Source organism: Mycteria americana, chromosome 3 (genome assembly GCF_035582795.1).
Source record: "Mycteria americana isolate JAX WOST 10 ecotype Jacksonville Zoo and Gardens chromosome 3, USCA_MyAme_1.0, whole genome shotgun sequence".
Taxonomy (NCBI): Eukaryota; Metazoa; Chordata; class Aves; order Ciconiiformes; family Ciconiidae; genus Mycteria; species Mycteria americana.
Window position 1 is genome coordinate 1,278,342 of NC_134367.1, and position 20,498 is coordinate 1,298,839.

General features: G+C 52.6%; 1 protein-coding gene across 1 annotated transcript in view; it reads right to left on the reverse strand.

The window, feature by feature from the left end:
* OTOF (otoferlin) overlaps positions 1-20,498 on the reverse strand; it is a 113,363-nt gene that overhangs the window by 41,565 nt on the left and 51,300 nt on the right. The window contains exons 6-7 of the mRNA XM_075497212.1: positions 2,878-2,951; positions 173-299 (exon numbers count right to left, since the gene is read on the reverse strand). Coding sequence (XP_075353327.1) covers positions 173-299; positions 2,878-2,951 — 201 coding nt within the window. The remainder of the gene's footprint in view (positions 1-172; positions 300-2,877; positions 2,952-20,498) is intronic.

Genomic DNA, 20,498 nt, shown 5'->3' on the forward strand with positions numbered 1-20,498 from the left:
GATTCTGTGAACATGGGTGCTCTTTGTAGCAGGTCAGGTATTTCCAAAAAAACACCGGCTGCATGGGGCAATGTGATTTCCAGCATACCCCGTCTCAGGGGACACGTGGTTGTGGGTGTCTGTCAGCGTGCCCTCACCTCCTGGCTTGCACAAGCTCACATCTGACCCTCACCTCTTATTCGAGACATTGGTGGTGACAGCTGTGATGGAGGCCAAGGAGATGGTGTCTGGCTCCAGTCCACATCCCTGTCTCATGGCTTTTCGGTCCAGGTCTTCTGCTTCCAAAACAGCAGGTTCATCTGCATAAAGGAGACAAAAGAATGTCTCTTATTATTTCCACTCAGTGAATAATTAAAGGCGAAGAGAAAGGTAACCAATATGTCCTATCAACCTCACCTGATAGTACAAAGAACAATGATCACCAGGTCAGGTCACAGACAACCTGCTCTAAAAAGGGATTAAAAAAGATGTATTGCCTCCTGTGACACATTATTCCACCTGGGCAGCACACCTGTGTATGCTTTTGTGAAGGCAAAAAGAAAACAGGAAATGACAAACATCCCAGACTTCAAGGGGTGAAAGAGCATTCGAGCAAGTCTTGCAGCTCTAACTACCAGAAGAGCAGTTGCAAAGACAACCGAGTGTCTAGCTTTGGGGTAGAGAGGTCTGAAAAAAACAGGAGAAAGGGGTCATTTCCCAAGAAGAAAAATGGCTGCAGGGAGGGCCAAGACCCCAGATCGCACAGGCACTGAGACACAGCTGCGTTGTCCACTAGTTTGTGTTTCTATTGGAAGAAGTTGCTGAGATACTCCTTTCCTGTGCACAATCCCTGTGCGTGTCATGCCTGCCCCTCCTGCCTTTGCTCCGGTCAAGAAATGACCACGAAGCAGCGATGATTTTTTTCTCTTGGGCCAGAAACACCAGTATAGCTGTTGGGTCACTGGTTTGCTTTGGTGGCACAGCTGTACGAATCTACACGTACAGCACAGACACTGCTCCTGGGAAACAGGTTCCCTGTCTCTTTACTAACCTAGGCAAGCTTGTAACTTGCTCCAGGAGATCAGCATGCTCCAAGAGACCAGAAATAATATTTTTCACCGTAGTCTGGCCTGTTTTTGTGAGATAACGTGGGCTTCAGCTGAAGTGAGGGAGATCTAGGCTGGGTGTTAGGAAAAGCTCTCCATCAGAGTGGAGAGAGACGCATTGCTGTAGGTTGGGTGGGGAAAGGGTGTCCTCAACTCAGCTGGGAGTTTTTGAGATTGAGTCAGAGTCACACCAGCCGGGAAGGACCTAAGCAGGTTCGATCCCAACACGTGTGGGTGGGAGGACAGACTCGCACCCTCCCCGTTTGTTTTTTGGTGATTCAGTGGGTCTGTTTGACCCGAGCAGGACCAGCAGTCTGTATGGGAGGAAAGCAGACCATGGCACAAGAGGGGTGTTGGCTTGGCCAACAGGCAGAGGGTGCAACATCCACCCCATCCCATCACCAGCTGGCCAGACCAAGGGTAGGAATCACAACCGAGACAACACCGAGGCTGAGAGAAGAGGGTAGTGTTCAGAGAGCAGAGCCCTGGTGAGGTGTGTGAAAGCCAGAGGTACCTGGGGAAGGTGGAAGAAGGAGCCCCACGGCTGTGCAGCACTGACCACACCATGCAGGACAGCAGCTGTGTTGCAACCGTTCCCCGACCGCAGGTAAATCCCCATCTGTGGAGGCACTCTACTATCTGCAACACACCCTGCCCCTGCCTTTGCATCCCAGCTGCTTTCCCCGTGGCCTTGCGTGAAGCTTTAACCACAAGATGAATGCCCAGGCACTGGGGACAGAGGGAGGCCACCCAGGTTTCCACGCCATGCCTTCCCACAGGCTGCCAATGCCTCTACCTACACTGGTGTCCCAGGCCAAATGTCCCTTTTCCTATCCTCAAACCTGGCTGAAAAACTGGAGATTTGGCCAGAAACACTACCTAAAGCAATGCTTTGTCCTCGTCTGCGAACATGCATTCCCCCACTTCTTTGCCTTTGAAACCCAACCCTTTGGTCTGAATGGAAACAACAACGAATTTCTGATCGCTGACCCTCTTGTACGTTTCCAGAAAGGCGTCCGATTTCAGCGCCGCTGCGGTGCCGAGCCGGGGGACAGGCTGAGCCCTGCCTCTCGCTGCGCTGCTGCTGCTGCACCCTGCGCCCAGCAAGGTGCAAGGGCTAAATCCTGCTTTGCATTGCCACATTTGCAAATCATGCCTAAAAATAAGCTGGAAGCTGCCTGCGTAACTCCCAGGTTTTGCCACAGCTGCACAAGGCGGGTGATATCTGGCCAAGCCTTCAGCGGGAGCCTCTCTCCACCAGTTCCTACTTCCCATTTCCCCATGGAGCCCCTCTCTCCAGCTCTCCTCCCAAGCACCCAACGCTCCCTGTCTAATCCTTGAGTTATTGACTGGCTGTGCCTGACATGAGCCACTTTGGGGACAGACTTTTTAGGACATGAGCCACTTTTTAGACAGACTTTTAGGGGCCTGCAGCGATAGGACACGGGGTGATGCGTTTAAACTAAAAGAGGGGAGATTCAGACTAGATATGAGGAAGAAATGTTTTATGCTGAGGGTGGTGAGACACTGGCCCAGGTTGCCCAGAGAGGTGGTGGATGCCCCATCCCTGGAAACATTCCAGGTCAGGTTGGCCGGGGCTCTGAGCAACCTGCTCTGGTTGAAGATGTCCCTGCTCGTGGCAGGGGGCTGGACTGGATGGCCTTTAACGGTCCCTTCCCACCCAAACCATGCTGTGACTCTATGGGGTCTCTCAGGTGCTTTCCTGGGATGTGGAGGATAGCCAAAAAGCAGCACTGGAGCAGGGAACAACCTCATCCCAGGAACAACATACCTTGTTTCCGATGGTCATCTTTTGATGGACGCGTCTTGCCAAGCTTCATGGCTGAAAAAACTCCTTTCCCGGCTCTGGAAGAAGAGAGGGAGAAAAAAACCCAACCATCAATTACTGTATTTTTAGTGCTGTTTTCTGGGACTTGGGGGTGGGAACAGGAGCTTTTCACAGCTCAAAAGCAAGAGAGGAAATATCAGCTGAAAGACTAAGCAGGGGCTGCTGCAAACATGCCACAGGGCAGAGTCAAGATCGCAGCTAAACGCACTGCCTTTGAGTCTTGGGTCTCATTTTTTTTCTCAGGAAATGCCTCAACTTGGGATAAAACATGAGGCCGGAGCAGTGTTAGCAGCCAACGAACGCTTCCTCCCGACCCATGCCTCCCGTCTCTGCTGCTGGCCCCCGCTGTGCACAGACTTCTCATCTCTCCCGACCCCTTTGTACAATTGCTCCCCAGTTACCTAAAACCGTTTACTAAAAATCAAAACATCCAACCACTTCCCCCACCACCTTGCTGTGAAAAATCGATAACCTCTTTGGCTAGATCAGCAGCAAGCCTATGCAGATCCTAAGGTCTTTCAGCAGCCCATTGCAGCAACGTGATTTTTTCCCTTCCAGGGTGGTAAACACCAGTACCAGGTCAGTCTTAGCTCCCCGTCTGCAATCTAGGCTGGGGTCAAATTCACTCAGGGCAGTTTGGGCTGGATTGGCTGATAAAATAATGGTTTGCAAATGGCTCGCGAGTTGCTTTCTAAAAATAGCCATCATTTCAAGGCAAGTTTAAGAAGTATAACTTCTAGCTCCAAATGCTTTGCTGGGGCTAGGGCTGTTACTGCAGCTCAGAAATCAGCCTGGGCAACCACAAGTGCTTTGACAGCCTGGGCTCCTACATTACTTGGTGTTTGTCGCGTACATGTACAGCAAATATATACAAATACAGCATTCAGTAAATAACAGGATTTCTGCCCTGCAAACGGGGTTGCTCTCAAATGCAAAAAGGCAGAGATTGTTAAAGACAATAACAGCCTTGCAGATGTTTTCGGGAAATCGTTCCCTGTTATTTGGAGGTAAGTCCGTGCTGCTGTTGCAAAGAGATGGGAGGTTGTGAGTCACCCTGGTGAAAGTGATGGAGTCGGGACGTAATGTGGATTTTTAGCCTGAAGATTCAGCTGAAAACCTCAGTAGGAAAAAACCTGCATCGGATCTGCAAAACTGAATCCAGCAAGAAGCACAAGTCAGAGCGTGCAATAACCCCGTTGTAAAGAGCGAACAGCTGGAGAGACACTTGGAGGCAATGGCCTGTGACTGTCCCAAAAGCAGAAGGTGGTAAAGCTGAAGGGGATTTTTTTTTTAATTGGAAAATTCCCATTACCTGAAGGTGTTGCTCTTTGCAGAAGCCTTGCAGGTTTGATGGACATGTTCTTGGGTCAGCTTAGAAGCAAGGGGGGCCCTCAGCTCCATCTTGGACCTCACCTCCAGCCTGGACCTCACCTGAAGCTGGCTGCCAGGGCAGGGGAGCCAGGGCTCAGCACCAGCCCTGGATGCAGCAGGATTGGGATGCGCTGCCCACGAGCCAGGTGACAGCAGCCGAGCTGCAGGATCCCCTGGTCTCAGCTTTGATCACGTCTGGCTGGGGCCAAAGGATGAAATTGCACCCTTTTTTTTTGCAAAACAAAGAAGTCCTGGCATTGCGGCCAGCCTGATGCATTTGTTGTCTTAAATAACAACTGGAAGTTTGCAGGCTGCTGATGGAGCCAGAGCAAACGAGAAGAAAATTAAGGAGAATAGGAGGATAATGCATTCACCAAGGGAGGGGGGAATTCAATCGGGGCAGAAGGCCAGCAGAAGATACAGGAACTATTTATAGCTGAGGTTTAATTGGGACTAAAGCACTGCTTGGGCCTCAAGGCAGTCTCTGGTAGCTGTGATTAATTCACAGGATTCTCAGTGAAAGGGCAGGAAACATAAGGGCTAGGTTTCCGTATCTGTAATCCTGCCAGGGAACATCTGCCTCGAGGTGCTATGGGGGAAGCAACACTTTTGAGCTATTTGCAAACTCATTTTTTTTATGAGCAAGTGCTGTAACAGCTCAGGCTGTGAAACTCTGCTCCGAGACCACTCTCCACCACTGAGTGTGGGAAATCCAGCAGGCACGCAGCCCCTCAGTGGGACACGGCACCTCCAGGGTTGGTTACGTCACATTCCCTTCTTTCCAATTAATTTATTTAAAACGGAGGAAAAAAAAGTCCCACCAGCCCCAAAGCTGGCATGCAGGCAATTTGCTCGCAGATGGTTAGTGATAAAATCACTGTATCTGTCCCAGGAATTCCTGAGGTTCCTTGGGAAGTAAAACAAAGCAGAAGAGCAACTGGTGATGGAGCCAGTAGGACTCTGCAGGGAAGACACGGGCAGTGCTGGTCCTCTACCAGGACCCAGAATAACAAGGTCCTTGCATGGGCACTGAGGATGCATTGGGTCCTGGCTTAGCACAGCATCCGATGCCCCGCTCAGTAAAACGATCAAGCTGCTTTTGGGCCATGTGGAACCAGACTGGGATTAAGCACCCGATCCAAGGAGCACCCAATCCAAGGAGCACCCGATCCATGGATCCTGGGACCCATCCCAGCAGCACCAGCCCAACCCAGCTCCTTCCAGAGAGATGCACGTGAGAGATGGTGTCACCCCCCTCCCCTCCTGGAGCGATGACCCCTCGCTGCCGGCTGAGCCTCAGTAAATGTGCTGGGGACATTGGATGGAGGAGCCTCTCGTGTGTCCCCAAAGACAGTTTTACTGTAGAAGAGGTCCCAGAAATGGGAAATAGCCTGACAACCTCCAGCGCATCCATGAGACAAGCCTCAGCTCTAGCTGGTTCAGAGAGCAGAGTCCAGAGGGCACAAGGTCCCTCGGTGGCATAAAAATTCAGGTGCTGTCCCCATGCCTGCATCCTGGCCACATCCCCCTGCTGCTGTTCTCAGCCCCAGTTACAACATCTGGCGCTGTCTCCTTCCTTCACCACTGCCCTTACTGGTGTTATCGCAGCAGACCGGAACCCCAAGGGGGCAAATATTTAGGAAACAACAGAGTTTGGAGGTCACTAGGAAAAGAAAAAAAAAAAAGAAAAGAAAAGAAGGAAAAAATTAAAAAGCGGATTTTGGTGGATTTTGGCAGCATACTTGGTACGTGCTGAGGAGAAGGGAAGAAGCAAGTGACGGATGAGGAAGGAGCTGTCCCAGATGCTGTGGAGCAGATGCCCAGCAGCTCACCCTCGTTCCCCAGCCCCTTCCCAAGCCCCATCTGTCACCTTTTCCAAGCCAGGTGAGCACTGACACACCCCGTACAAGCCCCCTTCCCCTTCCCATCCCTCGGGGGTACTACCTTCACCTGCCGGCCGTCCAGGACTTGGCTTCCCCAAGGAGGAGATGCTGGAAGAGCTCAGCCAAGACAGGCGAGCGGCCAGCGGCACGTCTAGGGTGGAGCAGCCATCCCGGTGCTGAGGGCAGAGCCGTGCCCCACGTGTAGGTCAGGACTGAGCAGGGACGGGGACCCTGGCCAAGCTCCTCTCTGGGCACAGCAGGGTCTTTCAGCGCTAAACAAAGGTCGCATCAACCCCTCCGCTGCTCCTGCCAGGCATCCGACGGTGTGGATGGGAAGCTGGCGCTGGTGGAGAGCTGACACCGTCCCCACGTGAATATTACATGAGGACCTGCGAACCTGAGATGCTGACACAGGCTGCGTGGTGGCACTGAGAGCCTCCGCTTTGCCAAAGCCTGGGTTTAGCCTGGTTTCCTAAAGAATTGAGATGCCAGAGAGGAGGCTGCCACCCGCCTGCCTGCTCCCCTCCAAAACAGGGCAAGCTGCTGGCCCATTGCAACCCAATTTGGCAGCAGGGTCAAGGTTGGGTTCCTGCAAGTTTGGGGGTGTAGGACCAAACACCTTGACTCTGTTCCCAAGTAGGGACAAGCCTCCAAGCAAGCTTAAACCTGTATTAGACACCAGAGTATCCACCCAGCCTCCCACAGCACTCTCCCCTTGGATTTTCTGGTGTCTAATATGGGATTGAGCAGATGAATTATCTTCAGTTGATGATGAAGCACACATCCTCCGTTTAGTTTGCTGCTCCCAGAAGCACTTGGCTTTGTCCTTTAGGGTTTCACCCGTGTGGCTCTCCAGGAGGGGAGCATGGAGGGACAGACAGATTTTGAGACATGGGCAGGGAGGTGGAAGCAGTCTCTCTCCTGGCCAGCTTCTGGTTAAAGATATGGTTGCAGGTTACTGGTTAATTATTCATGGCTAAAAAGGACATTTTAATCATTGCTTTTTACTGGGGAGTTGGGAGCAGGAAACAGGGTTTCCATGGCTCATTTCTTTGCAGGAATTATGCCCGTCAGGTGGGTGCTGCCTCCATCACCCCTGTGCTAACAAGGCTTCCAGTTCTCCCACCTGTACCGGGGACAGACCCCACTGCCAGCCCCGTGGGGTCACCCTACGCACGCCGCCCTCGAGCCCAGGGAAGACCCCAACGCTCAGACTCGGTCTGCCTCTCCCCCTTCCCTGCGCAGCCAAACTGGGGAGGGGAGCCAGCAAGGACCAGGCTGCTCGGGGCAGGGAAATCTCTTCCCATCTTTTCTTGAGTCTGCCCTCTCCTTGCTGACTGCTTGAAGGCATTTTTCTCCTTTCCCTGCCTCATCTCTGCCTCCTTGCTTTACACGATTAATTAGGAGGGTCCATCAGTAAGATACTGCCATAAACTGGTCCTTAAACTGCAGTGCAGTAAATATGAGCCAGAGAAAACCTCATTGATTGGAAAGTGCCCTGTGGTGGCTGCAGGGATCGTCCCCTGGACAGCAGGAGATTAGCCTGCACTCGCAAGAGAATCAAGCTTAAATTTCAGCAGATCTGCTAAGCTGGAGAGCTGGAGGATGCTGCTGTTGGGAGAGAGCTCAGACACAGCCTGGTCTGGTATCAATGCAAGCAGCTGGGGATAAAAGGAAGGCAGGAGCTGAAGAAACTTGTCTACACAGATGATGTGGCAGCCCGACCTGTGGGCACAGGAGCTGTAAAGCTGATGCTAGGTCCCGTTTGCCCAGCCCTGTGCTGATGACCTGCACCCAGACCCTCTCCTGCCCTAAGCCCTGGCCAGGCTGTCCATGTCCAAGCTGGGAAACTCTCCCCGCAGCCAGGACCCGTCCAAACCTGATGGGAGCCAGGCTTCTCTCGAGAACCCCCAGTTCCCTTCCAGTGCTTCCAGGGACCACTCCAAGCTTGTCTTTTACATTTGGCTTTTGCTGTAGATAAATATCCCCTGCAGGCTTCAAGGCCTCAGGCCACACATCCAAGAGACCCGAGCTCCTCCGGGGCTGACAGGCTCAGCTTTAGAGAAAGGGAGAGCACACCATGTACCGGATCAGCGGCAACATGAGCTAGGAAAGCTGGAAAGAAGAAGGAGGAGAAGAAGCAAGGAGAGCAAACCTACTTGTGCTCCTTCGTCTTCTCCTTGCCTTTGCTGGAGCCGGTGGCCACGCATCAAGGGAACAAAAGGCAAACAAGCTTCAGTGCACTTCAAGTGCTTCAAATCAGAGCATAAAATCAGAAGAGGCTGCTCTTCCCTTTGCAGCTTCCCTGCTCCTCACGAGTGCTCCAGGTGCCCCATCCCCAGGCTGCGCTCATGGGCACCCTTCCTCAGCAGGGCTGACCCCAAACACCCCTGTCCTGCCTACATCTGTAATTTAGGTGGATAACATCTCTGTGTTACCCTCTGCCAGGCTAGAGGGGCTTAGGAGAACCACAGCCCCCCACACTAGGAGATGGAGGTGATGGGCATTCACTGGATGCGTGTATGGGGCCAGTAAAGCAGCTACAGCCGTGCATGCACACGTGAGTGGGTACGTGCACAGATTGAGGATGCTGCCAGGGCAGGAGACAAGGCTTCTTCTCCTTTTTGGTAGAGGGGAGTGGTCTTCCTCATCCTCCCACAAAGGTGTATTCATATCCTCCCTCCAGAGAGGGCTCAGCTAGAGGAGACAGGCTGGAGCTGGGGGTCCTCATCCCTGCCCAGACCGACACTGCATCCTCCTGCCCTGATACCATGCAGGAAACACTGACTCCTCATCTCCTTGTTTCGCTTTGCAAACTCCTGCTCTGCCTCTGCTTTCTGGCTTTTCAAACCTGTTTTCCTTCTCTCATGGCTCCTACGTTTCTCTATTTGTGTCCTGCCTCCCTGTTTTTCTCCCCTGTCGCTCTTCTCTGGCTAATCTCCCCCCATTATGCATCAGCAAAGGGTGGAGGAAAAAACAATTAACCAGCTCTAGAAAGTAATTAGGAGGCCTGTTTTTTAATTACAGCTTGTTACTCCACTTCACCCCATGGCCATGTCTGTGCTGGGTGCATGGGGGAGGAGGGTGGCTTCAGAGCATGGACCTCCAGCTCCCTGTGCACTGAGCTGCTGGAAAACCACCCAGAAAAAAAACCACTTTTGTTTTAGGTGTTGCTGGATGGGTTTTTAGAGAGGTGAAGTTCCAGAAGACCAGCTCCAGCACAAGACACGGAGCAGGACCCAGCGGTGGGTGGGAGTCTGGGAAGAGCAGGGTCCTCCCATTCAGCCCAGCATGGGCAGGGATCAGCTTCGAGCCTGGACTGGAAAATGGCCAAGGAAACCCATCCAGAAGCTGCTTCAGAAACAAGCAGTCCTGTTCTCTCCCTGCACCGACACTTGCTCTGAGAGCAAACCAGCAGAAATTATTCCCTTGCCAGCTGAGCTTGTCAGGGGAGCAAGCAAACGCCAATGCCAGCAGCTCAGCTGGTTCATCTGCATTGTAAAAGCTGCCCTAGTGCCCCTGCCCGGCGCTAGGAAAGGATTTAAATCACCCCACGCTTTCTCCCACAGCTCACGGATGTGGTCTGAGCTCCCTGCAAAGCCGTGGCTCATCACCGTCTCACCCCGAACGTGCCTGGTTTGGCTGGGTTTGAATGCTCAAGCCCTTTGCATCGCTGTAGGGACCGGCAGCTGCAGCTCCCCGAGTGACTTCACTGCTGCAGGATCCTTCCCTGCTACAGACGGGCTGGGGAACTCTTCCTCCCCACCAGTGCCCATCCAAACTGCCCTGGGGCTGCCAGAGCGTCTGGTCCCCCCCATGCCAGGATGGGGAGCAGCATCCTCGGGTGGGTGGGACAGTGCAGTGCCTGAGCCTGCCTCCTTTCCCTGTTCATTTCACTGGTGTAAATGTGGCCTGGGTGAGGGATGCGAGAACAGGGCTGTGGCTGCCCTCTTGCTCCGAATGTCTCCCTCCTCCTGCATCTCTCCTGGCTCCTGTATGCAGCAACGCATGGTGCTGCTGGCCCTGGGCACTCGGATCATCAGTGCCTGGGCGAACGAGGCGATTGCACTACGTGAGAGGTCCAGAGATTCTTCTTCAAGGGCCTGGTGGAGCAGCTGACACCAGATTAGTCTTTCTCCCTCCCCTCCTATTATCCCTTGCCCCTTCCACACCAACCCTTACTGCAAAAGGAGTCCCTCTGACTCCAGACAGCCACAGTTTGGGTTCTGGGTGCCTGAAAAGGGCACAGATTTCCCATTAGCGGCACCACCAGAGAATTCTCATTTTATGCCTTCAAGCAACTTGGTCTTAAGCACTCTGACTAGCACAGATGAACTTGTGGTCCTGCCCTGCAGCCGTTTCAGGGGGGTGCAGTAACACTGCTGCGAAGGGCTAGAGGCTGGAGCTGGAAAGCGAGCCTGGGCACAAGTGGGGACAGGGGGAGTCAGGGTACCTGAATGGCAACACGAGATGTCTTTTCTCTTTCCCCTTAGCCTTAGCTCTGCAATCACAAAGAGCAGTTCATTCAGACTTGATTCATCCTGCTGCAGTGACAAAGACCCTTGCCCGTCTTCTCCCCTCAAAACCCCCATCAGCAACATGCACCAAGCAACCAACCAAAGCCAATTCGCAAGCATGCCAGAGGGAGATCTTGCTGCAACAGGACTTCCGAACCCACTGGCATCCAGGGAACTGGGTAGAGAGATAGCGACAGTACTGGTGGTGCTGGAATGAGCAGGGAGAACAGAGAGTGCACGAACAACATAGAACAACTGGCGGAAAAAGAGCATTGCTTCGGGATGGATGGTGAAATAGTATGGGCTGGGTGGCTGGCGTTATGTATAGATGGATGGACAGATAGTGTCACAGTACGATGGGTGGATGCACAGAATGGCACTGGGATGAATGGACAGACAGATAGATGTGTACTGCAGTGGATGGATGGACGGATGGATGGTGAGAATTGCAGTGATAGATGGAAAGAAATGCAATGAGATGACGGACGCATAGGATTGTATTGAGGTGGACTGATGGACAGATGGACAGATTGGTGGATGGTGAGAGCTGCATTGGCATGAATGGATGGATGGGTGGATAGCTAGGCAGACACACAAATATTATCCTCAAAGCTCCTTTGGAAGGCCCCTGAGTAGAAGGAAACGTGTCTTTGCTGGGCATAGGGGAGAACAGACCACATACAAAGAAGCCCTGCTCTTTGGGGAGGAGGGGATGGGGTGAATACAAGAAAGCTCTGCCCCCCATTAAGAAGAGGGCGGGAAGCAAGTTAGGACCTTTCCCTGGGTCCAAATGCCATGCAGGGATTGGTATGCCAACACGCATGTCACATGCATGCACACAGCATGCCCAAAGGGCCTGAGCGAAGCAAGGATACCATGCCCAGTACCTGGGATCTTCAGGGTCTTCACTGTTTGGAAGGGACACAGCCAGGAGGATGAACATGAGGAAGAAACAAACCCACCCAAACAGATATGTCCCCCTCTCCCACGGCCCATGGGAACTGGCCAGGACAGGGGAAGGGGCTAATGGCTGCCACCCCCCGCCCCGGGAGGATCCTCCTGGGCTGATGCTGAGAAGGTTCCTTCAGTGCAATGCACACCAGAGGGCAAGGTCCCACTCTGGCCTCGGCCGCCACAGCGTGGCGAGGTACTGAGGAGACGTTGTCCCACAGCTCTTTGCCACCACCCAGGTCCTGCTTGCCAGTGGCAGGCCAGCATTCTTCTGCAGGTTTCTTCTGCATCCTGTCCACCTCCCCCCAAATATTGAGCAGCAGCAATGAAGAACAGACTTACAGGGATGGGTTGGGGGCTGGGATCACTGTCCTGGACTCACCCATGCCAGATAAATCTACTTATAAAGATGTGTTCTTATTCATGGTGCCTTTGGGAGTCCATTAGCCCAACAGATGGGGTGATCATCATCACACTATGTGGGATTTGGCTGTAGAGGGACCACAGGACCCACTTCTCCTTTGCAATGTGACATGGAGGAGGTTGGCAGGTGTGGCTGGGTCCCACAGAAAGCTCCTGGAGCGCAGGGCTCGTATGCTACCATACAGCTCTTCCTCCCTGGCAGGCTTCAGCTCCAGCTTCCAGCACTCGCACGTGCTGCCCTGCACTTGCAGAGACGCAGTGCTGTGATGCTGGTGCATGAACCATTGGCTTCACCTAGGTCTGGACCACATACCCTGCTCTCCTGGCTTAAGATTTGGGAATTAATTTGAATTAAGGAAGATTTGGAGCTTAAACCAGATTGGCCTGTGTCCCAGATCCCTGGGCGTATTTATGCCTGGACCGTCACATATTTGTGGGATGTGGGGTGACTGGGATGGGCTAGGATGAGAGCAAAGCCCCCCCCCCCCAAAAAAAAAAAGCCAAGATCCCACCGGTCATGACATTTTGGTACCTTGCTACTGACTTGTATCCATCGTTAAACTTAATCCTGAGTGAGGCATCGAAGAGAAAGAGAGAAAAAAAAACAAACAACAACCCAGTGTCAGGCTTCTTGAAGCAGCCCACCAGCAGCAAGGGAAACATGGACCTGGTGAGGGCAGGGACATCCCTTCCAAGGAGGGGTGGTGGTGTGTCCAAGCCACAGGGTGCTCCAAGACAGCTGATGGGTGTTAATTTCAGCTGTGTGCACCCAGCCTAGGGTGCTCCACTCACGCTTTCCCCAGGAAAAACCCAGCTGGTGACAGGATCCGCACTTTTGGCACAGGGCACAAGAGCTGTCACCACCCCAGCAGCTGGCGTCATCCATTGCTCTTGCTAGATCTGGAAGATCTCCTACACTGGAACAATTTGGGGTCAATCTAGATCACAGGTGCTAACAGCTTCCAGGAAATATCTCAAGCTGCTGGAGGCTCTGCCTTGGGACTTAGGGCAGCACCCAGTCCATTGCTCTGAACACCTCTTCCTAGCCCTTTTCCTGCTTTTCAGGGTCCTCAGGATGTATTTTTTTCCCTAGCAATTTAAGGGTACGTTGGAAGGGTTGCAAAAAGGATGGGGGAAACTTGACAGGGGCCCATGGGGGAAACTTGACAGGGGCTGATAGTGTTTGGGAAATTATTTCACTTTTCTTTGCTCAGGAGGAAAAGGACCCTGGACTTGCTTGGTTATGCTGATGGAGGCAATGGGCCGGTGTGTGACATCCCTAAGATGTGTCCCCAAATGCCACACTTGCGTTAGCAATTTCGGACCCTCCTTATCTACTTGGACATGGAAGTTATGAACCTGCCTACACCGGTCTTCCACGACAGCCAAGGATGGAGACACACAGATCCAAAGGCTGAGTCAGATCCTACGTGGGTAAACATCCCTTGGGAGATTCCTCTTTCCTTTGACTATATGGGCAACCTAGGAAGACTGGGATCATAGCAAGAGCCTTGCTGAGCTTCCTAGGGCCATGCAGGATGGTGCTGGGATGCACCTCACTGCACTACCTAATTTCTACCTCTCTGTAGACACAGCAGCTCTGGAAAGCCACCATGAGCAGCAACAGTGCCAAGCAAACACGTTTGCACCATTGACCAGCCCAGGCTGACCAGCAAAGTGCCCAGGCCTGATAGAAGCGGGGAGTCCTGCCTCTTCCAGCCTCCTGTCATGGGTATTTTCATCACCAAGTTCAACTCCAATGCTTGGCAATGACCCCAGCTTTGGAGCAAGTGACCCATGGGGCCACTTGTGGCAGGTGGAGAGTTGAACCCAGCCAGACATGTCTTGGATCCACTGGCACGCACAAGAAAAGACACGATCAATAATTCACCGTGACCAGATTGCTTTCGGCTGCAGAGCTCTGTCCTGCCCATGAATATTTCAAGGTCAACAGCTATCAGGTGATGCTTCCTGGGATCTCAGTTTCAAGGTGGTCAGGAGCCGTGACGTCCACAGCCCTATCCCACCCAAATTTTGGCAGTCCACCGGAGTCCCCGCTCTCCCTGAACCACCTCTGGAAGTGCCCATCTCTCTTTACTGGCCACAGAGGGAATCATAGGGTAAGTCTATATTGGTAAATAAATGGACCAAGGCTCATTCTCTGGCCATGACGCGGCTTGTGTCTGTACAGGTAAAGTTTCTTCTTTCCATAAACTGCATCCAGGCTACCTGTTGGGGGTGGTCCCTTGCCTATCATACCATAGTCCCTGTGCTATCATAAACCATCCCAGACATATTCTGAGCCAAAGCCATGCCAAGGACAGATGGGAAGGTGCTACCTCCTGTGTCCTGGCTTGCTTCATCATATGGATGCTGCGTAGGGTGAGTGGGCTCCTAGCCTGTGAGCCCCAGTGAAACGCATAAATCTAGACTTGACAGATCTGGGCCTCCAAGTTTTGACATTTAAGCCTGGATTTAAGGAAGCACTCTCTGGAGAGCAAGACTTTGAACATGCCTCAGCACTCCAGAGGCAGGATTTCAGGGCCACCCTCTGAGCAGGGCTGGTGTGGGTATTTACCTAGTGTGCTGCTCTTCTTCTGCATCGTCTCCAAGGCTAGGGCATTTACAGAGAGAGGGGAAAAAAACCACTGTGATACGAAGATAGAGGGCTCTTCCATTGCATCAGCATTTTAAAAAACAGGATGATTTGCTTCAGTACAGGAAGAACTTCAGAACATACCAACACAGCAAACCACTCCATGCATCTCTGCCACCCACGCCACTCCCGGCTGTGCCTGCAGGGTTCATGCATGACCCAGACTGGTTTTCTGTGGCTATTTGGCTGGCTGAGCTCCACACTAGGGTGGAAGCAAACTGGTCCCCTCTGCCCCAACCTCTTTCCTCCCCTCCTCCCTTCTGCTTGGGGTGAATTTGCTCAAAGAGAAAAGATGCTTATGCTGGAAAAGTGCTGTACCCTGTGCCAGGCTGCCTGGAAGGAGGTAAAATGAATTACCAGCTGCTTTTTCCCTTGGAAAGTCCTGCCCTCACCCCATCCTGGCTGACTGCAGTGCTGTGTACGAGCAGCGTATCAAGCTAGGTTTTAGCTATCCCAGAGCACACCAGCTCCCTCCCAAGCAGAAACACGAGGCCAATATAATACAAACAATGATCACAGCTTGCAAACGCAGGCCCCATCCTGCAAACACCTGCGTAGCACCCTCAAGGGGATACAGCACCGGTCTAAGGGGCCTGAGAACGAAGCTCTGATGGTTTTAGCAGCACTGGGCCAAGGTACGTCTGCTCCCAGCCCTGCTGGAGCTGCCTCCCCTGCCCAGAGCAGAGCCTGCAGGTGCTGGAAATGGGGTAGTGCTCCTGCACATTGCGATCTGGGCTTGGAAAGCTGCGGGATTGCTCCCAAGACATCTGCTTCAAGCGAAGCACGGGGGTCCTGTTTACATCAATGACAAAAGTCCCATGCTTAGCATCAAGCAGAGATGTCTGCGCCTGCGGGACTGCAGACACGTGAGGGTAAAACACAGGTAGAGACACCCTGCAAAGGAGGGAGGCAAGATGAGGCTGCCTTGTGTCAGAGCAAGGGATCGTCTGGGAATCCAGCACTGGCCAAGGAAGACGCCCTAATAGGTATAAGAAATTAAAAATAAAGGGAAAAATAAGTCTTTTTGTCCCAAGTCCTCGTGTTCCCAGCACACAGCCTGCTTCTCAGCTGCTCCTGCGTGCAGAGCTGCGTTTGCAGAGACCAGATTGCTCCTGAGGGGTAGGAGCCGGAGCCCAGTGTGGTGTGTCTGCAGTCAAGGCTGTTTCTCCCCAAACCATATTGCTTTAGCGCACTTTGACGTGTGAGACCATCTCTTTGGGGGCTTTTTCAGCTGGGGTGCTAATGGCTTTCCTCCTCCTCACTTGTACCAGCTGCCTTCTCCTTGTCTCGTCTCCAGCCGGCTGCCAGCTTGCCCGGCCACCCAAAACCCACGTGCGAAACACAGAGGTAGCCCATGGGGGAAAAGACGAGCAGTCAGAACTGGTCAGCAGAGACTGGCTGCTGGGCTTCAGCTTTGGCAGGGCTTTGATCTGCTGGTAGCACCAAAGCCTGGTCACCTGCATGGTGGGAACCTGGTGCAGAGACATCCACGTGGCTCTGCAGGAGCTGGATCAAATGCAGCATGCAGACCCTTTGCTGATGCAGAGGGATCTGGTTCCTCTGGTACTGGCAGCATGAACTGAGGCCCTGGAGCACAATCCCCAAAAGCCTTGATGAAGATTTGGAGGCTGAGGCACTGCTCTGCTCCATGGGAAGGTGGCAGGGCTGCCCTGGATTGTGCTGGGGTTGGAGATGGCTGCACCTCTGCTAGCAGACCTGCCAAAGCTATAGGAGCTCTGGGCTGAACCATCTCGGGGATGTCTATGTCTCAGTCCCAGAGGACTGGCCAGGAGGAAAAGGAGAGCACCGGGTCTCAGAGCTGGAAGTGGGGTGAAAGAAAGGCAGAGCAAGGAAGAAAGATGCCCGAGACCATAGGAAAGGTCATTGTCAAAGATGGGAGTTAAACCAGGTCCCCATGTCTGGGGACAGACATTTTAGCAGGGCCTGTAGCGACAGGACAAGGGGTGATGGTTTTAAACTAAAAGAGGGGAGATTCAGACTAGAGATAAGGAAGAAACGTTTTACGCTGAGGGTGGTGAGACACTGGCCCAGGTTGCCCCGAGAGGTGGTGGATGCCCCGTCCCTGGAAACATTCCAGGTCAGGTTGGCCGGGGCTCTGAGCAACCTGCTCTGGTTGAAGATGTCCCTGCTCGTGGCAGGGGGTTGGACTGGATGGCCTTTAACGGTCCCTTCCCACCCAAACCGTTCTGTGATTCAATGTCTCCAGGGCTGCAGACCGGCTTGGCCCATGATCCCTTAGGCTGCTCCTGTGACATCCAAGGGGCAGAAAGGGCCATGCCTCATTAATCCCCCTTCCCCTGTCCTTTCCCTCCCTGCTCCTCTCTGCCTGCTCCTGTGCCCAGATCCAGCCGTCTGCACCCTGCTCCTGCTGCCCTGACACAAGCTGTCCATTCTGTGCAAGACGGAGAGTCCAGGGGGTTCCTCGGGCTGGAGGAAGGACACCCCGGGGCACGCTCGGGTCTGCGATGCTCTGGGCACAGCCGCAGGGAAGGGGACGGGGAGGATGAGGAAGAGGATGGCCAGGAGAGGCCTCCCCAGCCACACTGATGCCTGGTTTTGAAATGCAGATTTGGCAACACCAAAACTTTATCTTCTTTTTATTCTTTTGGTGCAATTTTGTCTTGGGTCTGGGACCCGTAACTGATGGAAATGGAAGGACCTTCTGAAGGAGCCAGACATTTTTGTTCATATGAACAAAAATAATTTAAATAAAATGAGTCTTTTTCTTTGATTCAAAAGGATGGTTCACATCAAAGTGCCCTTTGATTCTTTTCAAAAGCCTGAATGTGAAACACCTTTTCTTTCTTTTTTTCCCCTTGTTTGATTCATGGTAAACTCCAGCACAGGTTTGCTACAGCCTGAGCCAGGCTCAGCTTTGTGCAATGCCTCAGACGTTTCTCGGGGCATTGTGTCCTCCGGTGCAAAATTCTCCTGGCACCAGGGGAGCTCAGTGAAAACGCAGTCAATGGTAAAATGCCATTAACACCTTCAGAGCTGCTGCAAACTGTCTGGGGGTCGATCTCAGATTGGGGTGCGGGCTAAGCCCTCCCCCTCCCAGGCATGGGACAGAGTGTACCAATATTTCCTGCATCTTCTCCTTCCTGCTGCAAGCTTGCATGGATGCATCCAGCCCCATTATCCCTGAAAAACCTTCCTCATGTAGACAGCTCGACTGCTGCAATCTCTCTCTCGCTAACTTTTTCTTCACATGCTCACTAATCCATGACTCGCACAAGCGGGAACCCCAGCCTGCCGGGGGGAACCTCTCCCCTCCCAGCCCGGACCCATCGAGACCGGCCAGGGGGTGGCCCTGCCCGGGCATCCTGGAGCAGACCATCAAGGTCCAGCTCTCGTCTCCTGCCCAGCTATGCAGACAGAGCCCCTGGCCCCAGTCAGGCCAAAGGCAGAATAGAATGGAATGGAATGGAATGGAATGGAATGGAATGGAATAGAATAGAATAGAATAGAATAGAATGGAATGGAATGGAATGGAATGGAATGGAATGGAATGGAATGGAATGGAATGGAATGGAATGGAATGGAATAGAAGAATAGGATAGAATAGAATAGAATAGAATAGAATAGAATAGAATAGAGTAGAATAGAATGGAATGGAATGGAATAGAATAGAATAGAATAGAATAGAATAGAATAGAATAGAATAGAATAGAATAGAATAGAATAGAATAGACTATTTCAGTTGGAAGGCACCTACAATGATCATCCAGTCCAACTGCCTGACCACTTCAGGGCTGACCAAAAGTTAAAGCATGTTATTAAGGGTGTTGTCCAAATGCCTCTTAAGCAGTGACAGGCTTGGGGCATCGACCACCTCTCCAGGAAGCCTGTTCCAGGGTTTGACCACCCTCTCGGTAAAGAAATGCTTCCTCATGTCCCATCTGAACCTCCCCTGGCACAGCTTTGAACCATTCCCATATGTCCTGTCCCTGGATCCCAGGGAGAAGAGATCACCACCTCCCTTCTCCACGTCCCTCCTCAGGAAGCTGTAGAGAGCAATGAGGTCTAGAAGAGCCCATCAGCCCACCTCCTCCGTTGGAGGGCAAATGCAGAGCACCAGGAGTCCTTGCTCCTGGCTGCCAAAATAACTAGAGCTGTCAGAATAACTAGAACTATCAGAAAAAACTGGAGCTGACCACGCTGGGCCTGTGGAGGATGCTCCAGACACAATGGTCCACAGGGACCCATCCGTTCCCCCCACTGCTGCTTTGGCCCATGGAGCGTCAGGAGCGCAGGAGCTCTCTCTGGAGCCCGTATGAAGAAGTGTTGCAAAGAGATCTCGATTAGCACCCTGCGGGACTCGGCTAGTTAAGAGTCTTGCTAATTTTGGTAACAGACCTAACATTCAAGTATAATAGAAATAAGGGGATAATGGTCTGTCTTTAATAAATACGTGGGCTTACAGGTCCAGTTAGTGGAATAATAAAAGCAGTCCTTGCAATGCCTTAATTTGCCAACCTGGACTGTCTGCAGGCACTTCTGAGATGGGAATTGTCTCACTAACCTTGAGCCATTTAAACTTTAGGTGGAGAGTAAACCTCCCGTTTAGGATCCTCCACATTCACTGGAGAAGCAGAGGCAGAGTGGATGGGGGAGCTTGGGGCTGGGCAGAAAATGAGCAGCCTGTGAAGATGCCTCACTGCTCTTCAATTAACGTTGAGGGAGCCTGGGAAGGTAGCTTAGAAAAGACATGGCATATTTGGATGGCAAAAATTAAAAGCTGTTCCAGGGGGTGGAAAAAAAACCCACCAGAGATGGAGTTGGACTATGCTGATACGAACTGGTTCACAGTCTTGGCAAGGTTAAATGCCAATAACGATGCTGTCGCTGCATGAAACCAGAGGATGAGCCCCGGTTCCCAAGGGATCCGTCAGCAGGCAAGGGTCAAGTCATGAGGAAGCATGGCTGTGTTTTAAGAAGAATATTTCCAGTGAGGCAGCAGCCTCCAACAAACTGCTTCCTGCAGGTCTATTGACTGCAGCCTTATTTCTCGGTGTGCTGTTGGTCTCTGCCTGAATCATTAGCGGGGAGCCGGGGAGGTGCTCCAGGCCCGCGGGTACTTTTCCTTGTCGTGGAGGAAAAATAGCAAAAAGAGCTTTGCATCTGCACTTCCTTGCCAGGAATCCTGCTGGGACTTCATGGGGAGCAAACGTCCATCCCTTAAGGCTTTGTTCCTCCTGCTGAGGGCAGGGTGGCCCTGCGCAGCACGCATTGGGGCAGGGCGTCAGGTCTTGCTTTGCAAAGGGAGATAAAGCACAGACTGGCAAAGAGAAGGCAAATCTGGCATCCTGTGCTCACTGCTGCGTAACAGCTCAGCACCCTAACATCCCAAACGTCCCCACCAGCCTTCCCTAGAGCGCTGGTTACCTCCTTGGGCAGCCCCTGGACAATAAGGACCTCCCCACCTCTAAGCCACCGGAGGGAGGTGACCCTGGCTAGTAACCTGGCCAGACCTCCACATCTGCCTGCAGGCAGGTCTGAGCTTCTGTGCAAAACCACACAGCCTTAGTCCAGGCAGAAGTTCAGCGAGTTTCAGGCTATGGGTCAACAGCAAAGGTGGTGCAAGGTTTGGAGCCAGCTTGGTGGTCAGTGTGTGGTCCCCTCGTGAACTGGAAGTGATCCAGTTTTGAAAAACAAATAAATAAAAGCCCAGAGTGGTTATTCATTTACTGCTTGACTTTTTTTGCCAGGTGGATCCATGCCCTGACCTGGCCATTGGCTTGG